We start from the raw sequence: 24322 nt of genomic DNA, 5'->3' as shown, positions 1-24322 counted from the left end.
GTTTGGGATTAGATATTCTTTCTGTGTGACACTTCAGCAATATGCTGTTATAAAAGGCACAGCAGGAGTTAGTCTTGAAGTGTCAGAATAGCTTCTTTAGTGACAAAGCATTTATACATGTAAATTTTCAAAGAAAGTTGGCAACCCTTTTGTGGGTTCAATTTGTACCTGTCACTCACTTGCAGATGCAAATTTGAGTTACTTGCAGCTCTAATTACAGAGCTTGATTGTCATCACAAATCAGGTAGTGAGATGTGAAACTACTGAGGTTTGTGCCATCATTTGTTGTTAAAACATGAATGCAAATGTTGCTATCAAAAAGCAAAGTCGGCCAGGGCTTTGCCCTGCTGATAAGTATGAAAATTACAAATAAGTGCAATATGGAAATAAAAGGAATTTAATGAGTTGGAGGGGTGTGCGAATAACAGGGAAAGCAGTGAGTGTGTGATGAAATCAGGACAGTAAAAAGGAAAATAAAAAAGAAATAGAAAGATTGTTTTGTCTGTTGCAGCAAAGCACAACAAAAGAAGGAGATTTTTTTCATTTAAGTGTTTCTTAGACCCAGCTGCCTTTTGTACCTCCCCAATTTATCTTCTCTAAGGAACCCTAGTTCTTTTATTTTTGCTGAGAGCTTTCTAATTTTCAAGTGAAAGAAGATGACTTCATAAAATTATTCATCCGATAACTATTGTGCTGTAACTTTCTCTTCTGCCATTACATATATGCATATGTAGATAGAGTTGTATTTCAATCTCAACATATACAAATTTGATTTTTCTTCACAGAAAATGTTGAGGTGTGAAGATTTTTAATTATAACCTGTCATTAATTTCTTTGAAATTAAAAACTGGATATAGGTGCAACATGTTATTGTGCCTCATCTGCTAGACAGTGATAATTCAATACAAGTTTGTGGGTTTATTTAGTTGGAGAATCTATTGGACAAAAATGATGGTAGAAACAACAAAGAATTGATTATTTTATATTTGGAACCAAGGTAGAGTCTAAAAAGATGAGGTAATTTCACTTCACTGATTTTCAGTGCTTAATTAGGAAATGGGCTAATGAAGAAGAAATAGCAGTAGCTGGCTGGGGGCGCTCAGATAAGTTTGAAAATAAATGTGTAATATCACATTCCACAGTGTCCCAACCCACCTGGTGAATTTTTCTACAAGTATCATTTTCAGCAGCCTCAGTCTTGTCTCTCCCCCTTTCCATCCAGCAGAGACACCTTACCTCAAAGAATAATCATTGCTATGGTGATTTCTAAATTACTGGATCCATGGAGCCTACTTAACCTGATGTAAAAGGTCCTTTTTTCTTCCCCACTTTCCTCATTACTGCAGGAGAACATTTTGGCCCGAACAATGGCTGTATACATCAGCCCTGATTTATTAAGTTTAGAGGATTTGCACTGTTGTTTTACAAAATGGTGTCAACTTGCAGCATGACTCTGTTTGATGATGAATAGCTTTCCCAGGCCAAAGAGCTAACGACATCCAGAGCTTCCCTGCCTCCCGCACTCCCGCGGCCCGAAAGGCCACGGATAATTTCTGCCGAATCAAGCCCATAAAGAGAGAATTTATAATCAGCTTTAACGTATTTGGGAGCTAAAGTACCTTAGTCCTTCATCAAAGGGAATGATAAAAACCAGAATTAATATGGCTGGATTTAATTATTTCTGAGAGCGTAATTACTCTTGAGCTAACTGGACAGGAGGTGTGTTATTTCTCTTACTTTGAGCGGAGGAAAGGCATTTACAAATCACAATCAAGATCTAAAAATGCATCATGTTAGTGCCTCAGCATTGATTGCAATACAAACAGAATAAATATTTGAATAATAATTTAAATAATGCAAGAACTATTTTTAAATTAAGCGAGTATAGGCTTCGTTGGGAGTGCCTCCTGCACACAAAGTTTCTTCAGCTTTAGTAGCAAGACTATTCCTTGCCTTTAGGAAACATAAAATGCAGTAATCACTTTCCCCCCTTTTTAAAGTGACTTAGGGGTCTAATTTCCCATTAGCATTAATGAGAGTTATGGGTATGCACCAAAATGAGACTAAACCTTAGAGAGCCTTTTGATAAGTAAATCATCTTTGCATCAGCATTTTAGAGGCTTTAGTATCCTCTTTTTCCTCCATTAGTTATGGTACCTGATTACTTTGTTGATATTTAATATTTATTACATAAACTTTAGCTAAAATTTAGGCTGGCATAGAAAGGCAGCATTAGCTGTTTTAAGGCTTGTGAAACATAGTAAAATCCTTTTTTTTTTAAATGGATGCCCATTTTTGAAAGTGAAATGCTCAAAAAGTAAAATTAATTGGGCCTTCACAAAAGGTGAGGAGAAGGCTGGAGTATAACAACAGTGAAAAGTAACTGAGGACAAAAGACTTCTGGCAATTATAGTTTTGTAAAATATTCCTTTTTGTTTCACTGGCTCATAGTCCATTGTGTCTTAGTATCAATATTCTTAAAATTAGTTTCTGTTACCTGAAAAGAATATTAAAATGATGGAAGAACCCTAAAATATCATATATTGAATGAAAAGTCAGTGCTAAAGAAATAAACCTAGTTGGGGGATACATTTAATTTACAAAATCATAAGCTATCTGTAGAATATTAATTGAAAGCTGCAGGAAATATCTGAAAATTATACACCTACTAAGCAATTTTAGTTCTGATTTATTTTTACTTAAAAAGGCTATTGCTGCTACATTTTGTAGGTTCTTGCCATAAGATTTTATTCTGTTTATCTGCTTGTGATTTCAGAGTGTTTTCCTGTGTGAGGACTCAAAACATCAATCTTTCTTTATGATCATCCAGACACCGCGAGGCTGTTAGTCAGAGTAATCAGTTATCTGGAGAATCAGAAGCAAAAGCCATTTCTCACTGATTTTAGAATGAGAGTTATTGCTGAAAGGGGTGGAATTCTAATCCAGAGCTTCTCTTAATACCACTTTCATGACTTCAGAAAGTGTCTGCAGCCTCTGAACGTGGAGCAGGCAGCACAGATCATAACAGGGCTCTGCCTCCTCCCAGAGGCTGAATGAACCCCTTGATTTTGCCCTTTTAGACAGCCCTGTGCACAGTGGGTCTTGAGCTGATGCTTCTTTTAGGGATTGCCCAGCAATTAAAAAAATATAAATTAATCTTCGCAGCACCTCTTTGTGCTCAGATAAAATGTGAGGAGGTTCACACCTGCTACATGAGGGCCAAACTCTGCTTTGGTTTCTTGGACTCAGAGCATTTATAGTTCCAGGGAGCAGAAAACCTCTCTGAAGATGCAATAGATTATATTTGCAGGCCAGAGTGAACTTGTGGGAGAAATAATCTCTCATCTGTTTCCCAGGCACTGTGAGTGGTGCCTGGTGGCTCTGCCACGTGTCTCCACAGGGATGAGTCCTCCTGCTCGGGGGATGTGGGGAGCAGAGCCCTTGGATTGTGAAACAGAGCTCTGGCTGTATTAAAAAACATGTTTAATTTATGACAGCTTAAAAATAGGTCAGCCCCTTTGCAAAAAGGAATTGTCAAGCACTGGAACAGGCTGCCCAGGGAAGTGGTTGAGTCACCATCCCTGGAGGTATTTAAAAGATGTGTGACTGTGGCTCCTGGGGACATGGCTTGGTGGCTGCCTTGGCAGTGCTGGGTTAATGCCTGAGCTGGATCTTAAGGGTCTTTTCCAACCTTAACAATTCTCTGATTTTAAAAAAGATGGTCTAATTTTTTTTTTTTTTTTTAGTGTTTTTCAGAGAATTTCAGAACTGCATAAACATGATAAATATCCAGGTCATTTTTAAAGCTAGCCCCAGTCATTCTTTACCATATTATAAAATCAGAAATGGTATGAAACCAGACCTTTACATTGAGATGGTTGATGCACTTTGTAATTGAAGTTGAGATCTGGAACCATGATCTACACAAAATACCTGCCAAAAGCCAGCTATTAAAAAAAATGTAACATACACAATCTTGGTTTCATCTAGAAAATAAATTGCCCATCTCTCTGCAAGTTGTTTGGAGAAATGTGTGTTGTTCAGCTTTCCAGATGCCACTTTGTACCTTTTTGGTGACTTTTAAAATTCAAAATATAAGAAGCTACTAAGAAAATGTGTGTGTGTATAAATGCATATATTCTTGCCTGTGTCTGAATCTCCATTCTTAAGTACACAGCTCTTACCATTCTTAAATGAACCCTTCCTGTTCTCTATGCTGAAAACCCATCATGAAAATATTGTCATTCTTTGCATAGAGTTTTTATTCTTCTGATTTTATTCTTTTAGAAGTAAAGTTGGTATGGTATGAAAATGCTGGGCAGAGAGATATTTGAATGTGTGTGTTTGGATCAGGGCACTATCCAGATACCAAATATTGCAAAGATTATACCCGCGGCTTTGTAGGAGGAAAAACCTGCATCCCCAAGGCCTTCAACTGAAGAGAGTGATTGTTACAGGTGTGATCATAAAAATGTTTGTGTTTTCTTTATGATGTATAATTCTAGTGTTCTGTATTTAGAATGAGTTAAAAACTATACTTCTGACTGATGCAGGAATTAAGGTATTGAGCTTTGGCGTTCAATAATACAGACCAGTTCCTACATTCACAGTTAAAGTCTCATGGTACTTCATGGTTTTTTTTTCTGTTTCTTAAACCCATGCACCTGGTAAAAGCATTTTATGATTTTTTTTTTAAAAATGCATCACTCAAGTACATGGTATTTTGCCTATAAAAGACAAGTTTAATGCTGAATGACTAATATCCTGTAAAATAACAGAGAGCTTTTTAAATACAGATGTTTTAATACTCCACAGTGCATAGATTTAATGCATGTCTCTTGCCTACATCTACTGCAAATATCAACACATACTGTTCATCTCTTTTTTTGTTGTTGTTTTTGTCTATTGCTATTTTATGCATGAGGAAGTTCTTGTTTTCTACTCTGTGCTTGGCTGGCTTTTTCTTTTTTTGTTACTTAGCCCTGTGTTTCTACTGATTGCTTTTTCGCATGCAAATTACAGAATGTCATGGAAATGAGAGAGCTCAGAAAAAAAAAAGGAAAGATAATGCTGAGTTCCAACTGTCTTTTGTTTGTGCGTAAGTGTGTAAAATATATGACATGGAAATATTTTCAGAATGGCCTTTGACTTTCCTTCTGCTGTATATTTTTATTTCTCAGTAAAAGAGTGGGTGTTTTTCCCATTGGAAAACATGATAAATCTATAAATACTTGTTAATAACACAGGTGTTGGGCATAAAGGAATTTTGTCTCATCATCCTTTCATGGAGATAAGGAATTGTGAATGTGAGTGCTTTGCCCAAGCTAAAATTTCAATTCAATACAACTTTTTTGCATGAAACTAACTCTGGCCCATTGAAATCAATGGCAAAAGTCATTGTCTTCAGTTGGTCTGGGATTTCACTCTTGTTTCTGGTTTACATATGGATTTTCATGTTTCTTTGCAAATATCTCAGCAGGTAGTCAAAGGTTTCAAGGATATCTGCAGTTCTATTTAAAAGAGAATGTGATGAATGTGTCAAAAAACCCCAAAATTAAACCTGTGCTTATCTTTCTATAAAGCATGAGCTTAAATGGTTGAATTTAGAAATGTGAATTAGCATTTGACAGAAAATATTGTTTTAACCAACTGTCAAGCCTTTTATTAACCACCTTATTGCATCAAGTGCAAGAGGTAATTTGGCAGTTCTTGTCTCCACTATTCCTAATAACAGCAACAGGAAAAAACAATTAAATGAAGTGGATAACTACAGTCTATGGCGGGGTATGCTTTTAGTAAACAAGCTTTAATTCTTCATTTAAAAACAATAAAGCACTGGGCACTCTCTGCTTCTTGTGCTGGATGTTTCTAATAGCCATACCCCCGAGGGAAGGTTTTGCTGTAATGTTTGAAAAACTTAATGAAAAATGGGTCGTTATAAACTAAGATTTCCCTCCCTGAAAATGTTTTTCTTGAGACATCCGTGGGAATTTAATATTCACTGTTTTTTTTCCTCAGTCTTGTATATTCTTGAATTGTCTTTTTTCCTCCATTTTCTCCGTTCTTAATCCTAGGTCCCCTTACAAAGAAACAGACAGATGATTTAGGTGATAATGACGGTGCTGAAGATGAAGGTATTTTTTGCCGCCAAACTGATTTGCATGACAAGGATCCCTGAAAATCTTTTTTCTCCCCTCTTTTTTTGACTTCTTGTCTTCTTTTGAAGAGTTTTTTTGTTTTTTTAATTCCCATTTTTGATGTGTTTTGTCTTCTTGCTTGTTGTTATACATATATATTTTTAATTTTTTAAAAGAAAGAATGTTGTTAAGTTCTACGTTTTGATACAAAACAGTAACAATATTTAAAAAGGAGGGTTTTTGTTTTCTTGAAATGGACTTTTGATATGTTGCATCCCACCTTTTGACTGAATTTTGTCCATACTATTTAAACTAACACTCTTTTAAAGTTTCTCTGTACACCTTTTTGCATGTTTTCTAACCCTATGTATTTCACCAAGTACAAAGATGTTTCTTTTTTTTTCACTGACTGATCTCAGTTTGATAAACATAGAAAATATTGTGTTTATAAAAGGAAAAAAATTCAGAACATTCTTTAAAAGTGTCTCTTAAGCAACAGAACTTCCCCAAATGCCAACCCATCTGCATTTAGGCTGCAATGAAAAGTATTTAATATTAAAGGCCACCCCACCTCCCTCCAGAAGGGAGGCAGCATTGCCTGTTGGTGAAGCTCTTTGGAGCTAAGCTAAAACTAAAAAAGCTTGTCTCTTCTGTTTTCTGCAAGCATACAAAGATGCTGATCTACTTGAGCTGACCCTCAGAAAACCCTATTACCAAGTAAAATCAAAAGTTTGAAATGTCAAGCATATTATTCTGTTCATAAATTATGTCTGTTGATCATGAAGCTATGCAGATTTGATATTTTTTCAGGGCTATGAAAATGGTAACAAGGGGCTCTTTTCCTGAGCAGTCTCATCCCTTCAGGTAGATGTGCTTCAGAGTTCTGAATCTTAAACACACACTTTGTATGGTTTATGGTCAATGAGTGAAACAAATTACCATATGGGACTGGTAGAGTTGCTGCTTGCTTCTCTCTTAATATTTGGGGTGGCAGGGGGAAGTTGGCCAGATGAAACTTCACAGGTAGGCTGAAAGGCTCTTTACTAAGAAATTTTTCATCACCGATAACATCAACTACTTAACTTAGAAGCACAGAGTCTTTCCAGAAAAGATTAAGGAAGGCAAATTTGAGCATTTAACTTCTTAGCCAATAATTGAACGCAGATTTTGTCACCATTTTATGACTGATTTATGATCCTCTACTGGATCTGTATGTTAAGCATACGAATGAAAGCCCACCAGCTGGGCCAAAATTTGCAAGATTTGATGGTTTTGATAAATTGGAAATCTCCTTTGAAAGCTCTCCTGTGGTGTTTTAAGCCAGCAGGCAGCTAAACAGCAAAGAGCCAGTCACTCCTCCCTGGGGGAGAGAATTGGGGTAGGAAATATAAAAGTAAAATTATTAACTGAGATAAAGACAGTTTAATAGGACAGAAATGAAATGAAATAATAGCAATAATCATGATAAAACAATGAGGATACGCCAAACATGTGGTGCACAGAGCAATTGCTCACAGCCCCTGGCTTAGATGCTCAGCAGCTCCTGAGCAGTGACCCCCAGCCAGCTTCCCCCAGGTGACATGCTGAGCATGAGGCCACAGGATATGGAATATCTGGAATTTCCCTTTGGCCTGTTGGGCTCAGCTGTCCTGGCTCTGTCCCCTCCTCACCTCTCATGCCCCCCCAGCTTATTTGCTGGGGGTGAGGAGCTGAAAAATCCTTGCCTTAGTGTGAGCACTGCTCAGCAACCACTGAATATCAACATTATTCTCGCCCTGAGTGCACAAATTAACCCTATCCTAGCTGAAATCAGGCCACACACTATTCAGAGCTAATTACAACAATTCAGATCCTCCTGGCTTTATGAAGCCAGGACATTTGTACACAAATCCATGACAAATCCAGAATGTTGCAAGGGACATTCTTATGAAATCTCAAAAATCCGGGATAGTGAATTAGCCATTACAAGAATGACTCTGTCTTAACAATATGTTTTAAGAAACCATTTGAAATTTGGGCTATTCACCCAGTGGGCCTTAATAGCTCTCCTAAATTGCTGTATAATTGCCAAGACAGATGTTAATAACATCAGGTTTGTGGAGTCCTTCTCTGCTTAGAAGAGGCTCCTCAGTTTACTGAAATTCAGCAGAGAGTGGTTGCTGTCAGCAAGTGCTGTAGTAGGTAGGCTCAGATGAGAGGAGGGATCTCAGTCTGCTGAGAACAAGTGTCCATGTCAGGGAAAACCTGTCTCCTGCTCTGACAATTGCAGGAGGGAGAAGAAGGGCTGTGAGAACACAGCACTCAAACTAGAGGGGAAGGAGCACATTTACAACACTAATAAATCTCTGTAATTTATAGGACTGGGATTAATTTTCTCTGGCGTACAAGTGACAGTTTTGTTCTCCTTTCTGTGCCAATAGAAGAGTGCAGGTGGTAATTAGACTTTTACTGCTTCCGAGAGGCACAGAGAGACAGGGAAAATTTAAATTTTTATGATCACTAGACACTCAAGACTGCTGGGATGTCTGCTGGGTTGATAGAAGGCCTCTCTGCTGAGACCATGCTTTTCCCAGTGGAGGAGCAGGATCAGGTGTCCCGCATTTTTGTGAACTCCTGCATTTTTGTGAACCTGCTCTTTTGTGAAACTCCAGCACCTGTTGCCTGTGCAGAACTGAAGAGTTCACAAACCCAGTCGTATGTGTTTGGGTATGAGTAGCAGGAAAGAGAGAGGCCAAGCAAAAGGTCACCTTAGCTGGCTAATTTTCTGCTAAGCTGTCCTTCAAAGCCTTCACTTTTTCTAGTATGGTAGATTTTAGGCAGTGTAAAATCCTTCAAATAGCTGTAGAAAAAATAAAATAAATGCTAAACTGAACAAATTATGAAAGTGGAGCATTAGGGAGAATGGGCTGTACATGGTGCAAAACAACTGCTATCAGATATCCATAGAGTCCATGTTACATAAACAAGGCCCGCTGATTTCTAAAATGCCCAGGATGGTCTCTCCATCAAAAATTCTAGAGATCTCATGTTATTTATTGTATTACATCTTTCTGAAGAAAGATCTTCCATGGCAGCTCCTTGTAGCAAACGTTTGGAGAGCATTTTTTCTTGTGCCACTCAAATATCTGAGCTTGATTAGAAGATTTCCCTTTAAAGCCCTGTTCAATAATCCTACTCCCATCAGCTGCTGCATGCCACTACCACAGTGTTGTGGTCCAAACCTTGCCAGCACAGGCACTGGAGTCAGCAATCAAACTTGGATCTCTGGTATGTGCTGCAACCAGTAGACCAGGCTTAATTAGATCATTTTTCATTTTTGTTTTCAAAAGACCCAAAGGCAGTAGTGCACATTACCAGCTAATGATCTGCAAATTTGCTGTTTAAAAAATGAAGGTGTTTTCAAATTCTATGAGTGTGAAAAGTCAGAAATCACAGAAATGCCTTTTTTCCCCAGTTTGGATGCATTATTTTTTCTGTTTAACCCTTTCATTCCTACACTTCTATTGCTAACCTGTTTTCAATAAACATTGAACAACTTGAGCAGGCACCAAAAACAAAAGTGGCAAAAGCATCTGCAACCAGTGAGCACTGGGGCTTTCCCTTTTTATAGCAGTGCTGGATTTGCCCATTTGCTGACCTGCAGGAATGCAATATCTAGTGTAGATGCAAGATTTACCTTCAAATTGCTCAGCAGTTACAGAAAGTCTACATTCCCCAGTCTGGAAACAAGGCTTAGTTTTAAAAAGTAAAATATTTTAATCTTATTGGCTTGTCTTAGCCTTAATTTTGGCCAGGTAATAATTTAATTTGGCAAAAAATTTAATATATAGCAAAAATCAGTGACTCTTATGCACCCTTAGCTCTTATCCACTAAAATCCTAAGCATGACCTAACATATGGCAACACAAACCATTAACCAGCCAATGTACTCTGGGATCAGAGCTGGACTTCTAAGTAGTGAGTGTTGTATGAAATATCCATGAAGGATTGCTCACAAATGAATTTTCATCCACTGCTCTATCATACACACCTTGCCTGGCACATCAACCTGTAAATCTTAAATCCTTATTTAGTCCCCAGAGCTGCTTGAGCATCTCTCAGTTTTTAATGCATTCAGCCTCACAGCATCCCCCTGCAACACAGGAATGCTGCTATTCCATTTTTAGAAAGGAAGAGTGCAGATGCTGAGTCTGAGGAAGGCAGACACCAGTCTGTTGCTGAGAGCACATGCCTCACAAGTGGGGTCTGCACTGCAGTTGATAGATGCTTCTGCTCTTCCCTCCTCCCTTTCAATTTCTCCTGTGGAAAAGGAGGCAGATTAGGAGCAGATGCTGCTGTTTGCTCACAGGCTGTAACTGTGATGATTCTGATAATTTAGTCTGGTGCTCTGTCTTGTATGGGCTATTGGACTTCGTTGACAGAAGGAAGTTCTTGGTCCAGAGCATGTTTTAAATCAAAAAAGCCAAAAAATAACTCAAATTTCAAGTTGCTAATGATGCAGGATTTGTCTACAGATCCCCTCTTATGCTTGACAGCCTGCAGTGCCATTGCTGTGAAGGAGCACATTGCAGAGTTGATGCTCTCCACAGCCCCCTATTCACTCCATTGCTACTAAAATACTCTGGGATGCCAAGTTTGGCATTTCATCTGCCTTCAGCTGTCATGGTAAGAAAGAGGAGGAGCAGCACTCTCTCTGTGTGGCACTGGTCGCATGTTTTTGGACTTGGGAGATCAGCAAACAGCAGAACACATTCGTCTGCCCTGCAAAGCAACCAAATGCTCCAGCCTTGATTACAGCCTTCAGTGAGAGCCAGCCAGGCTGGGGGAGCACAGGTCTGACCCCTTTGGGTGGTTGTTGACTGATGCACATGGCCAAAATCATGATTCCTGTTCCCCCTGTCACCCATCCATGTTAGCTCCCTGATTTCCTCTCCAGAGTACAACTTCCAGTGCCACTTGCACATTAAATTGTGCTGATTATATTTTCCCTTTACACACAGACACACTGTTCAAATTGTGTCAAATTTTTGTGGTGATGTTATTAATACTTGAAAACACGCATGATAAAATTCTGACAGACCTTTAATTTAAGTACCTCTTTAGGGCTTCATTTTACTTTCAGCACTGCCGAGCATTGCTTGTACAATGAAGAGTCTGTCAGCTTTTGCAGCTCTAACCATCATCCTTTAATAATTTAAAATGACTGCTTACCTGGCTATCGAGGTCCTACTCTAATGGGAATCTGCTCCAGATGTTTACCTGTAAAAGCTTTGGCCTTTTTCATGCTAGGATAACGTTCCTATAGTCCTCCATCAGGATCTCAAATAATTTTCAGGTGAAGGTAGTTAAGGGTTTGAGAGTGCACATGAATGAACCCCTGGTTTGACAGGCAGGAAAACAAACAAAGGGAGAGAATTCTATTTGTCTGGGGCCTGATAGATGCAGGCTATGTTTTAAAATAGTAAACATATCTGAAGCTCCTCACAGAAGCTCAAGAGTTACTTTGATAGTCTCAGGATATCTAGTTTTATATCTCATTCTAAAAACGTGGCATTAATGGATGTTTAAATATTAGGACTAAGTGCACTAGTTTATTAAATGGTAGTGCATCTATAAGGCATCTGATGGATTCAAACTGAAAGGTCAAATGCTGTTGAAAGGCTTTAAAATTAAGAGTAGCAATGATTGGTACCATGCTCTGCTTGAATATGTTCTACAAACGCTTATGGAAGAGTTACACACATACCCACATAACACCCTATGGAGGGCACACACAGGTTTTGCACTAACCAATCTAAAAGTTTTCCACTGTTCTAGTCTTTTTTCACATTCAAAACCCAAGATTTACTTAGCAATCTGCATCAAGCTGTCACAATTTTTTTATGCCATCTAGAAAAGCAATGCTTGTGACATCGGTGCTAAACTAATTATCTTTTTCTGTGAAGTTGTCTCAAGGTAGGCTTTTTTTCCTTTCCCATTTTGGTTTTCCAATGCAAATTATGCTTGTTAAGTCACATGGCCAATTCACAGCAGTTTTGAATGACTGAAGCTATAATTATGTTTTGTTATATATGACAATTGTGACTGATATTCACAGTCAGACTTGGTTCCCTGTTGTGTAATGTAACAAACATAGAATAAAAGTCAGCCCTATTCCTAAATTGTCTGTAACGCAATTAAGATGAGACATAAAAAGTAGATGCAACAAACAAGAAAGGTACAGAAGAGAATGAATAATAGAAATAATTACAAGAAAATTAATGTATATGTAATATAAATAAGGTTATTCTCTGCTGTGCAGTAAGATCTACTTAGATGTTTTATGAACTAGCAATTTAAAGCCAAACAAATCACAGCACTCAAAAATGATCTTATGTGGGACTGAAACCAGAACTGAGTTAAATTTGAGAAGGATTTTTAACAGTGCTATCCTTGCATATGTCTTTGAAAAGATGAATGTGTCTGTTTTTAATTAAAGCAACACTTAATAAAAGGCAACAAAAATGCAGAACACAACTAAATTAAATCAGTCTATAAATCTACCCTTGGCAGAAATGCCACATTTACACCTAAAGTCTTCAGGTTCAGAATGAGCTACAAACACAAATAACTATTAATCTGCATCCATGAATAACTATTAATCTGCATATGGAAGTATAAATACAGTGTCCTGAGATTACTCCAGTACATGCATAAAAATGACTGACACTGGCCTGCAGGAAAAAAAAAAAAAAAGATTTATCATTTATGGTCAGGTTTTGAAAAGTACCTGAGTACCAAAAATATCAATTATTTACTTCATTGAGTTGGACATTTTTTGAAAAGTGCATCTTTCTGACACTTTTGTAATAATACACAAAAGTGTTCTCCTCACAGCGTATTATCTTAATTCTTCCTCCAGTTTAGTTTTAAAGGATGATAGTTTTCATGGAAGAACATTTTAAAGTAGGAATCAATTCTTGATTAAAATTCTTGATTTTTTTGCTCTCTTCCTTCAATCTTATCATTTAATAACCTCAGTTGCTAATAACATTTGTACTTAAACAGCACTCTCCCAGCTGAATATTTGCACCTTTCAAATATTCCTGGCTGTAGACTGCAACTGATATGAAACCTCTGACCAAAATGCAGTGATCTTTCTTTTTCCCAGGAAGAGCTTTGTATAATCCATAGGCCAAAGTGCCACCAGCCTCAGCTGAATGCTGCATACCCTGGCTGATGTCTCCAGCACTAGATCCCTGCCCAAGACACTCAGAGGCAGAGTTTTCCTTTTGGGGGAGGGATTCCTCTTATGACTGACGGCTTTGGCAAAGCGAAGAATGAGGAAAATTCATTCTGCATGTCATTTGCTCTGACATGGCACAGAGGCAGAGCTGAAAACTGGCCTTCCTTTATCTATCTGATCTGTAATCTTTACAAGGATATTAGTAGTAGAAAATACCAGTATTGTAGAGACAGAAATGATTCAAATAATAACTTCCTTATATATGAGATTTTTATTCATGAATATGTGCTTCCTTTCTCAGATAAAGGACACTCATTCTTTTCTAAATATTCCAATATTATTTTCCAGATATACAGGCCAGTGATACCAACATTTCATTGCTGTTCACAGTTGGTGCTCTGTAATTCTATGTAATTTTAATTAAAGAAGAATTCTGAGACAGTTTCCCCCTGTGTTACCATCAAGCATACAATTAACTGTGTACAATTTCTGCTGGGAACAGTCACACAGTGATTTCAGATTAATAATTTATTATCGCTTCCATATTTGTATCAAAAAAAAAAAAAGGCAGCATAGACTAAGAACAAGCACCTACTAGAAACAGTATATGAATTTGGAAAGACTTTTTCTTCAGTGTAGATTTTAAACCTGAGAAGCTCATAACTCCATCCTATGGACAGTGAAGATAAATAATCTCTGTAGCTTTACACTCTGAAAGTTGTATTTTAGAAAGCCCTCACTAAAAGCACAATCAAGGAGAGCAATGCAAGCAATTTCATGCACAACCTTTCATCGTCTTTTTGGTCTTGAATAAGTGATTTTTCCAGTACTTCCAATATTGAAGGTCCAATTTCTGATCTTGACTGTTCTTGCATTTTCTTCAAATCAGAATCAATATCAAATTAATAGTAACATTTGGCATTTTATAAAAAGAAACATCTGTGCTGCTGTTTTTCAACTCATTGCAAAAGCAGGATTTTTAGTGTAGCTGCCCCCACCTACTCCTTGCAGTGCTTCAGAAACAATTCCAACAGTTCTGCAGAGAGCTCCCTTGAAAGCTTCTAAACTAAGATCCTCCCAAATCAAAGGGATAAACAATACATCTGAGGTTTCTTCAAACGCTGAAGGAAGCAATCAGAGAAGTTACTTGAATACTGTCATAATGACAAAAAAAGTGGTTTTGAATCAGAATGTTCAGAAGAGTTCATCAGTGGGAAATTTTCCTATGCTTTCTTGCTATTGGCTTTTTTGATTTTGAGGGACTATTATGGCATCTTATGATTTGGGTGTTGGAAGAGACTCAGGCACCCTGTAAATCAGAACAAAATGCAATTTAATCATCTGTAAGAGTTTAAATTTACACCTAAGCTTATTTATTTCCTGTCCAACAGAAAACCCCCAACTTTTAAAAACATATCAGCCCAACTAACTGTTTTGATTTGGTACTCAGGAACAATTCTCCTCAAGAGCAGTGACACTGTTCATATATTCAAAATTTTATTCTGAGTAGATGCATCCATTTTCAAATAGGACTGATTGGGGGTGGAGGGATACCTAAACCCAAACTCAAAACACTACGGCAATATATAATTTTTTTGTCAGAGAGAATGGCAGAGCTTCTAACATTTTAAAACTGTTCCCTGCCTTCAATGTCACTTTTGATAGCCTTGCAGGTTTTTTTGAATGCAGGGTGAGGATTTTTCAGTCTTGTTTCAGGCAGTTATTTTTTCAAATACTCAGTCCTTTTCATGATTTAGGAAACTAAGAAGTACCCATGCACCTTAAACTTCAGGATACCCTGAAGTTATCAATAATCTTAATTCAAGGTCTAAGTGCTAAACAATTTTCAAGTACTTTTTGAACTCAAACTGCAGAAGTTATCAATAATCTTAATTCAAGGTCTAAGTGCTAAAAAACTTACAAGTACTTTTTGAACTCGAACTGCAGACCCATCCAAAGACAGCTGTTTGTACCTTTTACAAATTAGTGGACAGGAAGAAATCAACACTTTTATGTACAAGCAGAAATCTTGTTTATCTTAATATGGTGGATTTCCCTTAGCTAAGAGACTAGAAAGTTGCACTGAGCTTTAGAAGTGTTCAGCCAAAATGAGCTCACTTTTATGTTGGTTGACTTTACACAGAAGACACTCAACTCAGCAGGGTCAGAATCAGAACAATGCCTCACTACATTTGAGCAAATGTGTTACCATTTTCAGTTCCTTTCTGCTTTTCAGAGTGTTTCAAAAAAAAAAAGGAGTTTTAGTGACGAGCAAGCCACAAAGGAGCACTTGTTCCCACCTGCCCGTTTCCTTATGTAAAAGATGTTGCTTGAGAAACACTTCGAGAAAAACAAATAACCTCACTAAAAAAAAAAAAAAAAAAAAAAAAATTTAAAAAAATTTAAAATCTTGCATGTATCTTCTTTGGTGCTTTCTTGAGATAAAATGTGTCTTAATATTTTTTCCAGACATTCGGGACAGTGGGGGACCTAAGCCTGTCATGGTGTATATTCACGGAGGGTCCTACATGGAAGGCACTGGAAATTTATATGATGGCAGTGTTCTAGCAAGTTATGGGAATGTGATAGTCATCACAGTCAACTATCGCCTTGGGGTGCTTGGTAAGAAGCTTTCAGCTTTCCACTAATCCCTGCTATCTGCAATGCAATTCATATTATATGTGAGAATGTACTTTAAAAAAAAAAAAAAGCAGAAGAGCGGCATGCAGTATTTTAAAATTTTCTTTGTCATTTGCAAGGTTTGTATGCTGGGGATGAGATATAAAGATATTGCAGGTATTTTCTGGAAGAGCCTGCTGTCATGCTGCATGAAACAGGTATTCCCATTGCTGAGCTGTCCAGGCAGAAGAGTTTTTCTCTTTTTTTTTCCTTTTTTTCTTTTTTTACATTTTTTTTGTTTGTTTGTTTCTGTGAATAACACTGATCCTTTAATTCATAGACTGCTAAATTAATTTTTAAAAAACTTTTAAGCCATAGAGGGTAGGGTTTTTTATTGGAATGAAAGAGACTAACTTTTAAGTACCACAATTTTTTCATGCTTTGAAAAAGTGAAGGATGTTATGAAAACATCTTTTTACCTGTTTGTTTTGAGCTTCGTTGTGGTTTTGAGAAGTGGTATGGGTGTCATTTATAACACCTCCAGTATTTCTTTTCCAGGTAATGAATTAGAGAATTAAAGAGTTACTTTTGATTGTTTCAAATACATTCACTAGAACGTGTTTGTGTTGGTAGAGGTGTGTGGTCTCCCTCTGGTACCTTGTGTTTATGGAAAACAAAATTACTCTGCTATTTTCTCAGAATAGTCACATGTATGATAAAGTCCACCAGCTCTTGAGACAACATGATTGTTAGGGGGTTCTGCATATTCTACCAACATATTGCATGATGGAACTCCTGAAAGCAGGAGCTGGGTCCTGGGATATAATGGAGATTAGAACAGTAACTACAGAATACTGACATAGATGCGAGGGTGTTCCCTGGAACATCTGTAACAGCAGGGGATTTATTCTGAAGACCAGTCAATTTTATTTTCAAGTGTCTGCTACTCTGCTTTATTTTGGGTTGTTGGTTTTTGTCATTGCCCTGTTCTTGGTGTTTTGAATTTGGTCAACCCAGTCCCCAAGTGTGTCAGTTCTGCTTTGCTCATCTGGGTAATTGTCTTCCAACAGTTGCATTTTTGTTAAAAATTCTAATCCTAATTTCCTAATTTCAGAGGAAGGGAATGAATTTTAACTTTAGATTTGGAATTTAGTCTACTGTGATTGTGTTTTGCAAGAGACTGAATAATTTCCAGATTTATTTCCTTGGTACTGGCAGTTTCATTTGTGGTGTAACACTTTAAGTAAGGAAGTTCTGCTATTTTGTGTGGTTTTCTTCCTCCTGTTTTCTAATTATGAGATGACTTAAAGTCCTGGACACCTATTAGTACAGCAGTTAATAATCTGCTACCTGTGCCTCTAATCAACATTTCAGTTTTTCACCAGTGCCTGTCTTTGATGTCTCAAACAATATTTCTCTGTATTATATGCCAGTATAAAAGAAAGTATCTATTATCTAAAAGGGCTGTTTATTTTTGTGTATTATTAAGTCTGATTCCTAAGTCATTAGTAATTGCAGTGTTTAAAAGGGCTAGTTGCTTGAAAGATGAAAATTATTGTACCTTCGTTGATGATAATGGTTTTTGCACTTGTAAATTAACACTGACCACTGAGGTAACCCACAGTTACCATCTCATCAGCTGAGGAGGATTTCATTTTTGTTCATGTCTTTGTGATTCTTTGGGCTTCATGGTCTTTACTGAACCTCAAGGGTCAAAGAGCTGATTTTATTTTAAGTGGGACCTATTACAGTAAAACCTCTAAAATTCACAGCAGAATCCAGTGATTGGTATGAATACTTGATACTACATTCTGCAAACCATGTAACAGGTTTGCAGGGGTTTCTTAGTAAAACCAATGCTGTTTATGTAGAAGTCCTACACATCTACTGTATTTGCTGCAACGCCTATCTGTCATGTATTAAATAAATAATGATGATGTATGATTATATAGGTAGGGGAGAAACAGAGCAACAATCAGAAAAGAAAGTTTGAGCAGTTTAAATTTTTCCTGCCTTTCCTTGTTTTCTAATCTACAGATACCATCAGAGTAGGACTGTGCAGAATCACAGTAGATATCAGCTTTTAACTTTTTGATATTTTGAAGCTCTTGTTCCTCCTTGTTCCAGCAGAATGTTACCCTTTGCTGTCACATTCAGATATGGATTTACAAAAGCATAGGGAAAAAATTCTCATCTTCCCTTTCCTGATCACATCCCACAAGGTGAGAGGTCCAGCTCCACTGACTGGTGCCCATGGGATACTGGATATCCCCTCACCACTGTGAAAAATGCCTGGCTTTACAAGCAGAAGGAAAATTTAAGGAATTATTAATCACATGAGAAGATGTAGGGTTGAAATAAGGTCTGTCTTCTCCCTTACACATGACCTTTATTGATCTGGTTTCTTGTATCAGACTTTTGTGGATAGATGTCTTTATATAGGTGATCTCTGTGAGTCATCTGCCATCGTTTCACCAAGATGTTGACTTTTCTTAAACAAATAAACTGATAAATCATTATCATTCAATAAATGCATAGAGCTGAAACAGTAACATCTTCTTCCAGACTTGGGACTGGGGATGTATTTTGGTATTAGGGTCCTCACAGATTTACTATTAAGTCCACAGTAGACAGCTTCAGATTATTCAAACAGTTCAGATTATTTTCCTGTTTATTCTGAGTTGAAAGATCCCTTGTTTTATGGACTAATTTTTTATGGACTGTGTTTTTTGGAGATGCAAGGTTTACTTCTAAATAAAATATTAGAAAATGCTTAAAAGCGAAATCCATTTGGTAAAGAGAAAGCAATAATAACAATTAAAGAATGATGGAGCAAGTGCATCTAAAATAAAAATAAAAACCAAAACAAAATAAAAAAAATATGCTTACCAAATAATCCAACAAAAACCCAAAGCTCTGGTGGGTTCCCTGGCCCAATTTTGTCTTTGAAACAAGTCTGGGGATGAAAGTCTGTTAGAAACTGTCCTTAGATAAAGAAGATGGAAAAGAGAACTGCTTGCCCTGGGAAACTGGGGACTACTGAATAAGAAATCATTGGAAACACAATATGTCCTCTTTAGATTCTTTCCAAATGCAAGTCTTGTGCAAGCAATTTCACCAAGAAGGAGCACTGCAGAAGCAGTCTAACAGCCTTGAAGGACAGTGCAGATATATCTTTATGGCTTCTTTTTGGGAAAGGACACATATGAAGACAAGTTTGGTTTTTAAACTCAGCTGATAGGAGATGTCAAATGTTTACTCAATATATATCCACCTGGTAAAAAGCAGGAGCATTTTATTTAATTTTCATTAAGAAGATGGAAAAGATTTATAAAAGGAGTCTATTCAACATCAAGGAAAAATCATGATGGACAGATTTAATACTGCCAGTGCTGTTTTCTGTGTTCTTTCTTATGAAAGGTTTATTTAGAGAAGGAGAATGCTTTGGGTCACCATTGGCTACTACTGCTTTCAATTTCAATAGTGGAGAGAAAGGAGAGAGCTGGTTTATGCTAACTGGGATTTTTTTTCTCCATTTTATTAATTTATACTCTTTGTTCTTAGTTATCTTTAAGCCACAGGACCTTAATAGAACTTTAATAGAAAAAAAGCATTTGTATTGAAGCTCACAAACTGAACAGGGAGCAGAAATAATGACTTAGAGAAATCTCTAGTTTGAGTAGTGCTTTAAATGTCTCATTTTTTCCTCTTTAAGAGGCAGTGGTTGTCCCTACAGAAACAGTAAATTGTCATTCCAAGGGTCTGGATCAAAGGTGGTAATAAATAAAAAGGGAAAATGGTCTGTATTTTGTATTTTCTGTTAGGCATTCATAATGTCTGCCTTGGGAAGGCAAACATCCTAAACTTTTAGACCAAAATTCGTGTCAAAATGGAAGCAAACCCATGAGTCAGATTGTCCTTGTTATGCCTTCTTTAATTATATGAAATTTTCCCTTTTGAGGGGGGATATAGGAACCTTTACTGTAATTCAGCCTTGCCTTTATACTGTCACCCTCTAGTTTGAGAACATTGTCTGGGATAACTGAATAGAAAACACTTATCCAGGTGTTCCACCGCTTCAATTTTTTTTTTTCTAGTTGCTACTTTTAATGCTGCAAGTAAAGTCACTGCAGCAGACTGAAAGCTCTTATAACATTACTCAGTACATTATTTCCCAAACAACTGCACTGAAATCAATGGGGCTCTTCAGTGCAGGGCATCCCCTTGTGACAGAGCCTGGTTGCCCATAATTTGAAGTGATGTGAAGAACAAGGGTACTGGAAAGGTATTTGCTCCTCCTGCACAGAGCTGCTTCTGAGAAGAGCTGTTAAAATTCTGTTGTGTTTTCCAGTCCAAAATTCCATTTTTCACCAGTGTGTTGTGTGAGCCAGCTGTGCTGGGCTGCAGCATTCATGCCAAATAAAACACACATTAGTGACAGAAAACAGAACAAAGAGAAAAACACTGTCACAAAAGCGCTTTCTTAACTTTTTTAATGACTCTTGGAGCTTTATGGATAAATTAGTGACAGAGGATGAGTCTTATTATGCCATAAAATGTTTTGCTGCTGTGTGTCTGGATACATTAGGAAAATACCTCAGGTTTGAATTTGCTGCTGTGCAGAGTGATGCCAACCTGCAACCTCTTCTTGGCTAAAGAGGTGCATGAAATACAAGGACACAGCCCTGCAGTGAGTGCTGGGCAACCTCTGCCAAGCCCAGAACCTCTGCCCTCATCCATCCTGCTCTCAGCAAGGAGCAGCACATTCCCAACAGGCCAGAAAAAATAAAGCACAACCTTTCCTTTATGAGCAAGTTTATGTGCATCAGCACTATGGCAATTCCAGGATGCAGCCTGGTGAAACCTTTCATGGGATGAAGAATTATCAGCTGACCATTTGCAGGTCACAGAGATGAGAATATATTATAATGGAAGCTACTTCAGTGCAACTTGGAAATACCTGCCTATTTCAGGGGTCTAATTCCATTGGGATTGACTTAGAGGGTACTGCTTTGTTTTGTTTTAATACTTTTATCTTTTTAAATAGAATAACATACCATCATTTTTGCCCATTGCTTTCAAACTAGATCTGCTTTTTTCACTGTTACTCTGATTTGTCAAATTTATTAATTTGATTTACCCTAATTTTGGTAATGATTTACTTTATATTCTCTCCATCACATAGTTTGAATGGGTTTTTTTACTGCCTTGCTCTTTATTTTGACAGCATGGTAGCACTACTGAACATATTAAAAAGAGGATTAAAAATATTATTAAAAAAAGTATAAAATTTAGATATAAAACTTTCAAAAATTGCTTCATGTGAGATTAAAAAGCTTTGGTCAACTTTATAAAGATACTGCGGTGAACTAGTGTTTTGTTTCACTTGAATTAGTGAACAAATTAGTATTTTTGCAAAGAAAGCCTATTGTGTTCTTTTTCTGCAACCTGGAGAGTTGTGTCTCCTGAAGAGAAGCCTTTTCACTTCAGTGAAAGTAAGCATCTCATGGCATAGTGGCTATTCAGTGAAAGTAACAGTGCAATAAGAAGGTTTATGTTAGTTAGATATCAAAGGAGATAAAAAATGTACAAAGACTCTTTTTCCTACATTGCTTAGACTGTGGGGTTTTCTTTTATAGTTCACAATTTAATATCCAGTAAAAGTGGGAAAATGTTTGATCATTAGCTTTGGTGACAAGCACATCCATTATCTTTTTATGAAACCTTAAAGGTACTGTCAGGAGATGGCATTTTATTCCAGCTTTGCTGCACCTCTAAAGGGTCTCTGATGAGCCTCTTCTCTATTATCCATTTCCTAAGATGTTTGAGTAAAAGTGATAGATGAGCAGAAGATTATATATTATTGCCTAATTAAAAGTACATTACATTGAAAGTAAAGATGGAAAATTAATAGCAAAACACATCAAAATGTGCAGTCAAAAATCATTCAAGTTTTCTGAAGTACAAGAACATGCAGGGAATGTTAATCTACAAATACTTTTAGGGATCCCTGGCAGCTTCATAACAGTTTTCCTTTAGATATAAATGAAATTTTAATATTTTAGGATTGCGGAGTAGAGAAGGTGTCCAGAAGGCCTGATCTGATCCCACCTTAGCCTGGGGCATCACAGAGTCTTGGTATCAAGCCCTCCAAATGAATTTGATTCTAGATAAATAGAAGGAGTTAAGATAGAGAGAGTACTGCAGTTATCTATTCCCCCTGGTGCTGTACTTCACAAGGGCTGATTTACACATCTTAGAATTCTAAAAATGTATTAGACAATTCTTATTTAATCTAGCAGGTAACCTCAGGGCAGCCCAGTTTGCAGGAGGCCCAAGCACAGCTCATCGAGATTTGCAGTGTCCTAATTTCATAGGTCCATTAATAGAATTAGCATTCAAATCTCAGATCTGCTGTCATTAATGATATTTTAGTGGGGTTTTTTTGGTGATTTAGTGCCAGCCAAAGGGAGGTGGGGAGCAGAGAAAGGGAGATTTCCACACTTAGATATGTACCACCAAAATGTCAAAATGGATGGGAGGTAAACAATGGGTTATTGACTAGAGATCTTTAAAGGGTCAACTGCAAAGCACAGCAGGCAGGATATTTATCAAATGGGAACCATGAATAAATAGTACACTCTTGAAATGAACCATTTCTTTTCTACTTGTGCTTTTTCTAGCACAGCCAATTGACATTATCCACCTGCTTGGATAGATGCATACACACACCAATTCTCTATTTTTTAGGACACAAAGACATAATTTTATTTGCCATTGAATAGGTTTCTATCTTGGTACAGGTACATTTTAAATAACATGTTTACTCTGATGTTCTAGACATCTTTTTTGGTAAACAGAAAAATAACTAATAACACACTTTAAAACTATTCATTTTGGCATAAGAACAGTTTGTGTCATTTCTGTCAAGAAAAATTACTTTTTGGTAAGATAAACTTCCTTCATCAATTTTTAATCATATAATAAAAGTATCCCAGTTTTTCTAAATAGCAGATTTATCTTTGAGAGCAGAATAAACTTCAGCAAGATAATATTTGCAAAATAGGAAGCAGAAAGAGCTCACTGAAGACAAGATATAAATACCTCACAGCCTCAGAAAAAAAAAGTCAAAATCTTTGATCCTATTATCCTACATAATATTATTTGTAATTTTTGTCATCTAGCTATGTGTAACTACCTTCACTTTGCTCCAAGTAATATCTGACCAAATTACTTTTGCACCATCACTGATCCCCATCCAAAACCTTAAAATCTACTGTATTCTTAATGTTTCAGCTGTGCAGCAGTACCTGCATTTTTCACTATACAGTATCCTAAGCCTTTGGTTTTCTTGGGATGGGATGGGAGACTTCCTGGGGAGCCAGATTTGGCCCCATCCTTAGAAGCAAACAGAATTAAGGCTGCTCTGCCTTTGCCAGGATGCCAGACTTCCCAGGAAAGGATCTGCCTGACTGTAAGCCAAGAGGTGGGGATAAATTGGGATTTTAATGCAATTTGTATCTCACTGCATGGCATTCCCAAACAGAAATAATCCCCTGAGTTCCCAATATTCTGTTTTTCAACCCAAGCAGGAAGACATTAAGAAATTCTCTGCAGCTCAGCAGCCAAGTCAGGTCTGTGCCCAGCCTGGGTGGATCAGGAACTCTACACTCCTAAGTTTTATGAAGCTGTAATTCATACCCAGAAAAACAGGTGAATGAAAATTCTTTCACCATTTATGATAGAAGTAATGGGACCAGTAGAATATTTCTAAATTCCCGGTTGATGGCATTTAATTACATATATTAAAATAGTTTTCTGAAGCTTAAATTAAGCACTTCTGTATACTGTGGGGCTTTGGAAGCAAAAGATAACTTGACAGGGATTTCCATTGCAAATATTGCTCTCATTTTTCACACATTTCAATTGCATAAAATTTCTCATTTTATGGGTTTTTTCGTGTGCAAATTAGTTTACATATATGAGTACTAGATCAAATATTATTCTGATACTTCCTTGATGTAGTACCTCATGATATCTTTGAGTCAGTTGAACAAGATCTGTATTTTAAGGATGTAGCAGCACTTTTTAATGGTTAAAAAGAGTAATGTGAACAATAGATCTAAAGGTACAAAACTCTCTTGGCAGCAGTACTGGCAAGAGAGAGAGTCCTAAATTTTTTCTTCTATTTAATCTGTGATCCATGTGTAAATGCCTGACTCAGCCAACCTAGAAAATACTACAGTAAAAATGTTGCAATTTGCATTACCTTCTAATGGAGAATATATAGGAGACTGTTGTTTGATACTGATTTCTTATTTCCCAAGATGTACTGGCAAAT

The 24322-nt window shown here is 37.0% G+C and overlaps 1 protein-coding gene across 7 annotated transcripts in view; it reads left to right on the top strand.

Annotated features, from left to right (window-relative positions):
- The window catches only part of NLGN1 (neuroligin 1), a 295783-nt gene that overhangs the window by 89289 nt on the left and 182172 nt on the right, over positions 1 to 24322 (top strand). For 4 of the 7 annotated variants that reach the window (XM_066557112.1, XM_066557110.1, XM_066557109.1 and 1 more), the window contains 2 exons: positions 6075 to 6134; positions 15832 to 15984. In XM_066557112.1, the coding sequence (XP_066413209.1) occupies positions 6075 to 6134; positions 15832 to 15984 (213 nt within the window). The remainder of the gene's footprint in view (positions 1 to 6074; positions 6135 to 15831; positions 15985 to 24322) is intronic. The other 3 variants (XM_066557115.1, XM_066557114.1, XM_066557111.1) reach the window with 1 other exon arrangement.

The sequence above is a fragment of the Molothrus aeneus genome, chromosome 10 (genome assembly GCF_037042795.1).
Source record: "Molothrus aeneus isolate 106 chromosome 10, BPBGC_Maene_1.0, whole genome shotgun sequence".
Lineage (NCBI taxonomy): Eukaryota > Metazoa > Chordata > Aves > Passeriformes > Icteridae > Molothrus > Molothrus aeneus.
Note: the sequence above shows the minus strand (reverse complement) of the source record. Positions and strands in the feature narration are given on the sequence as shown.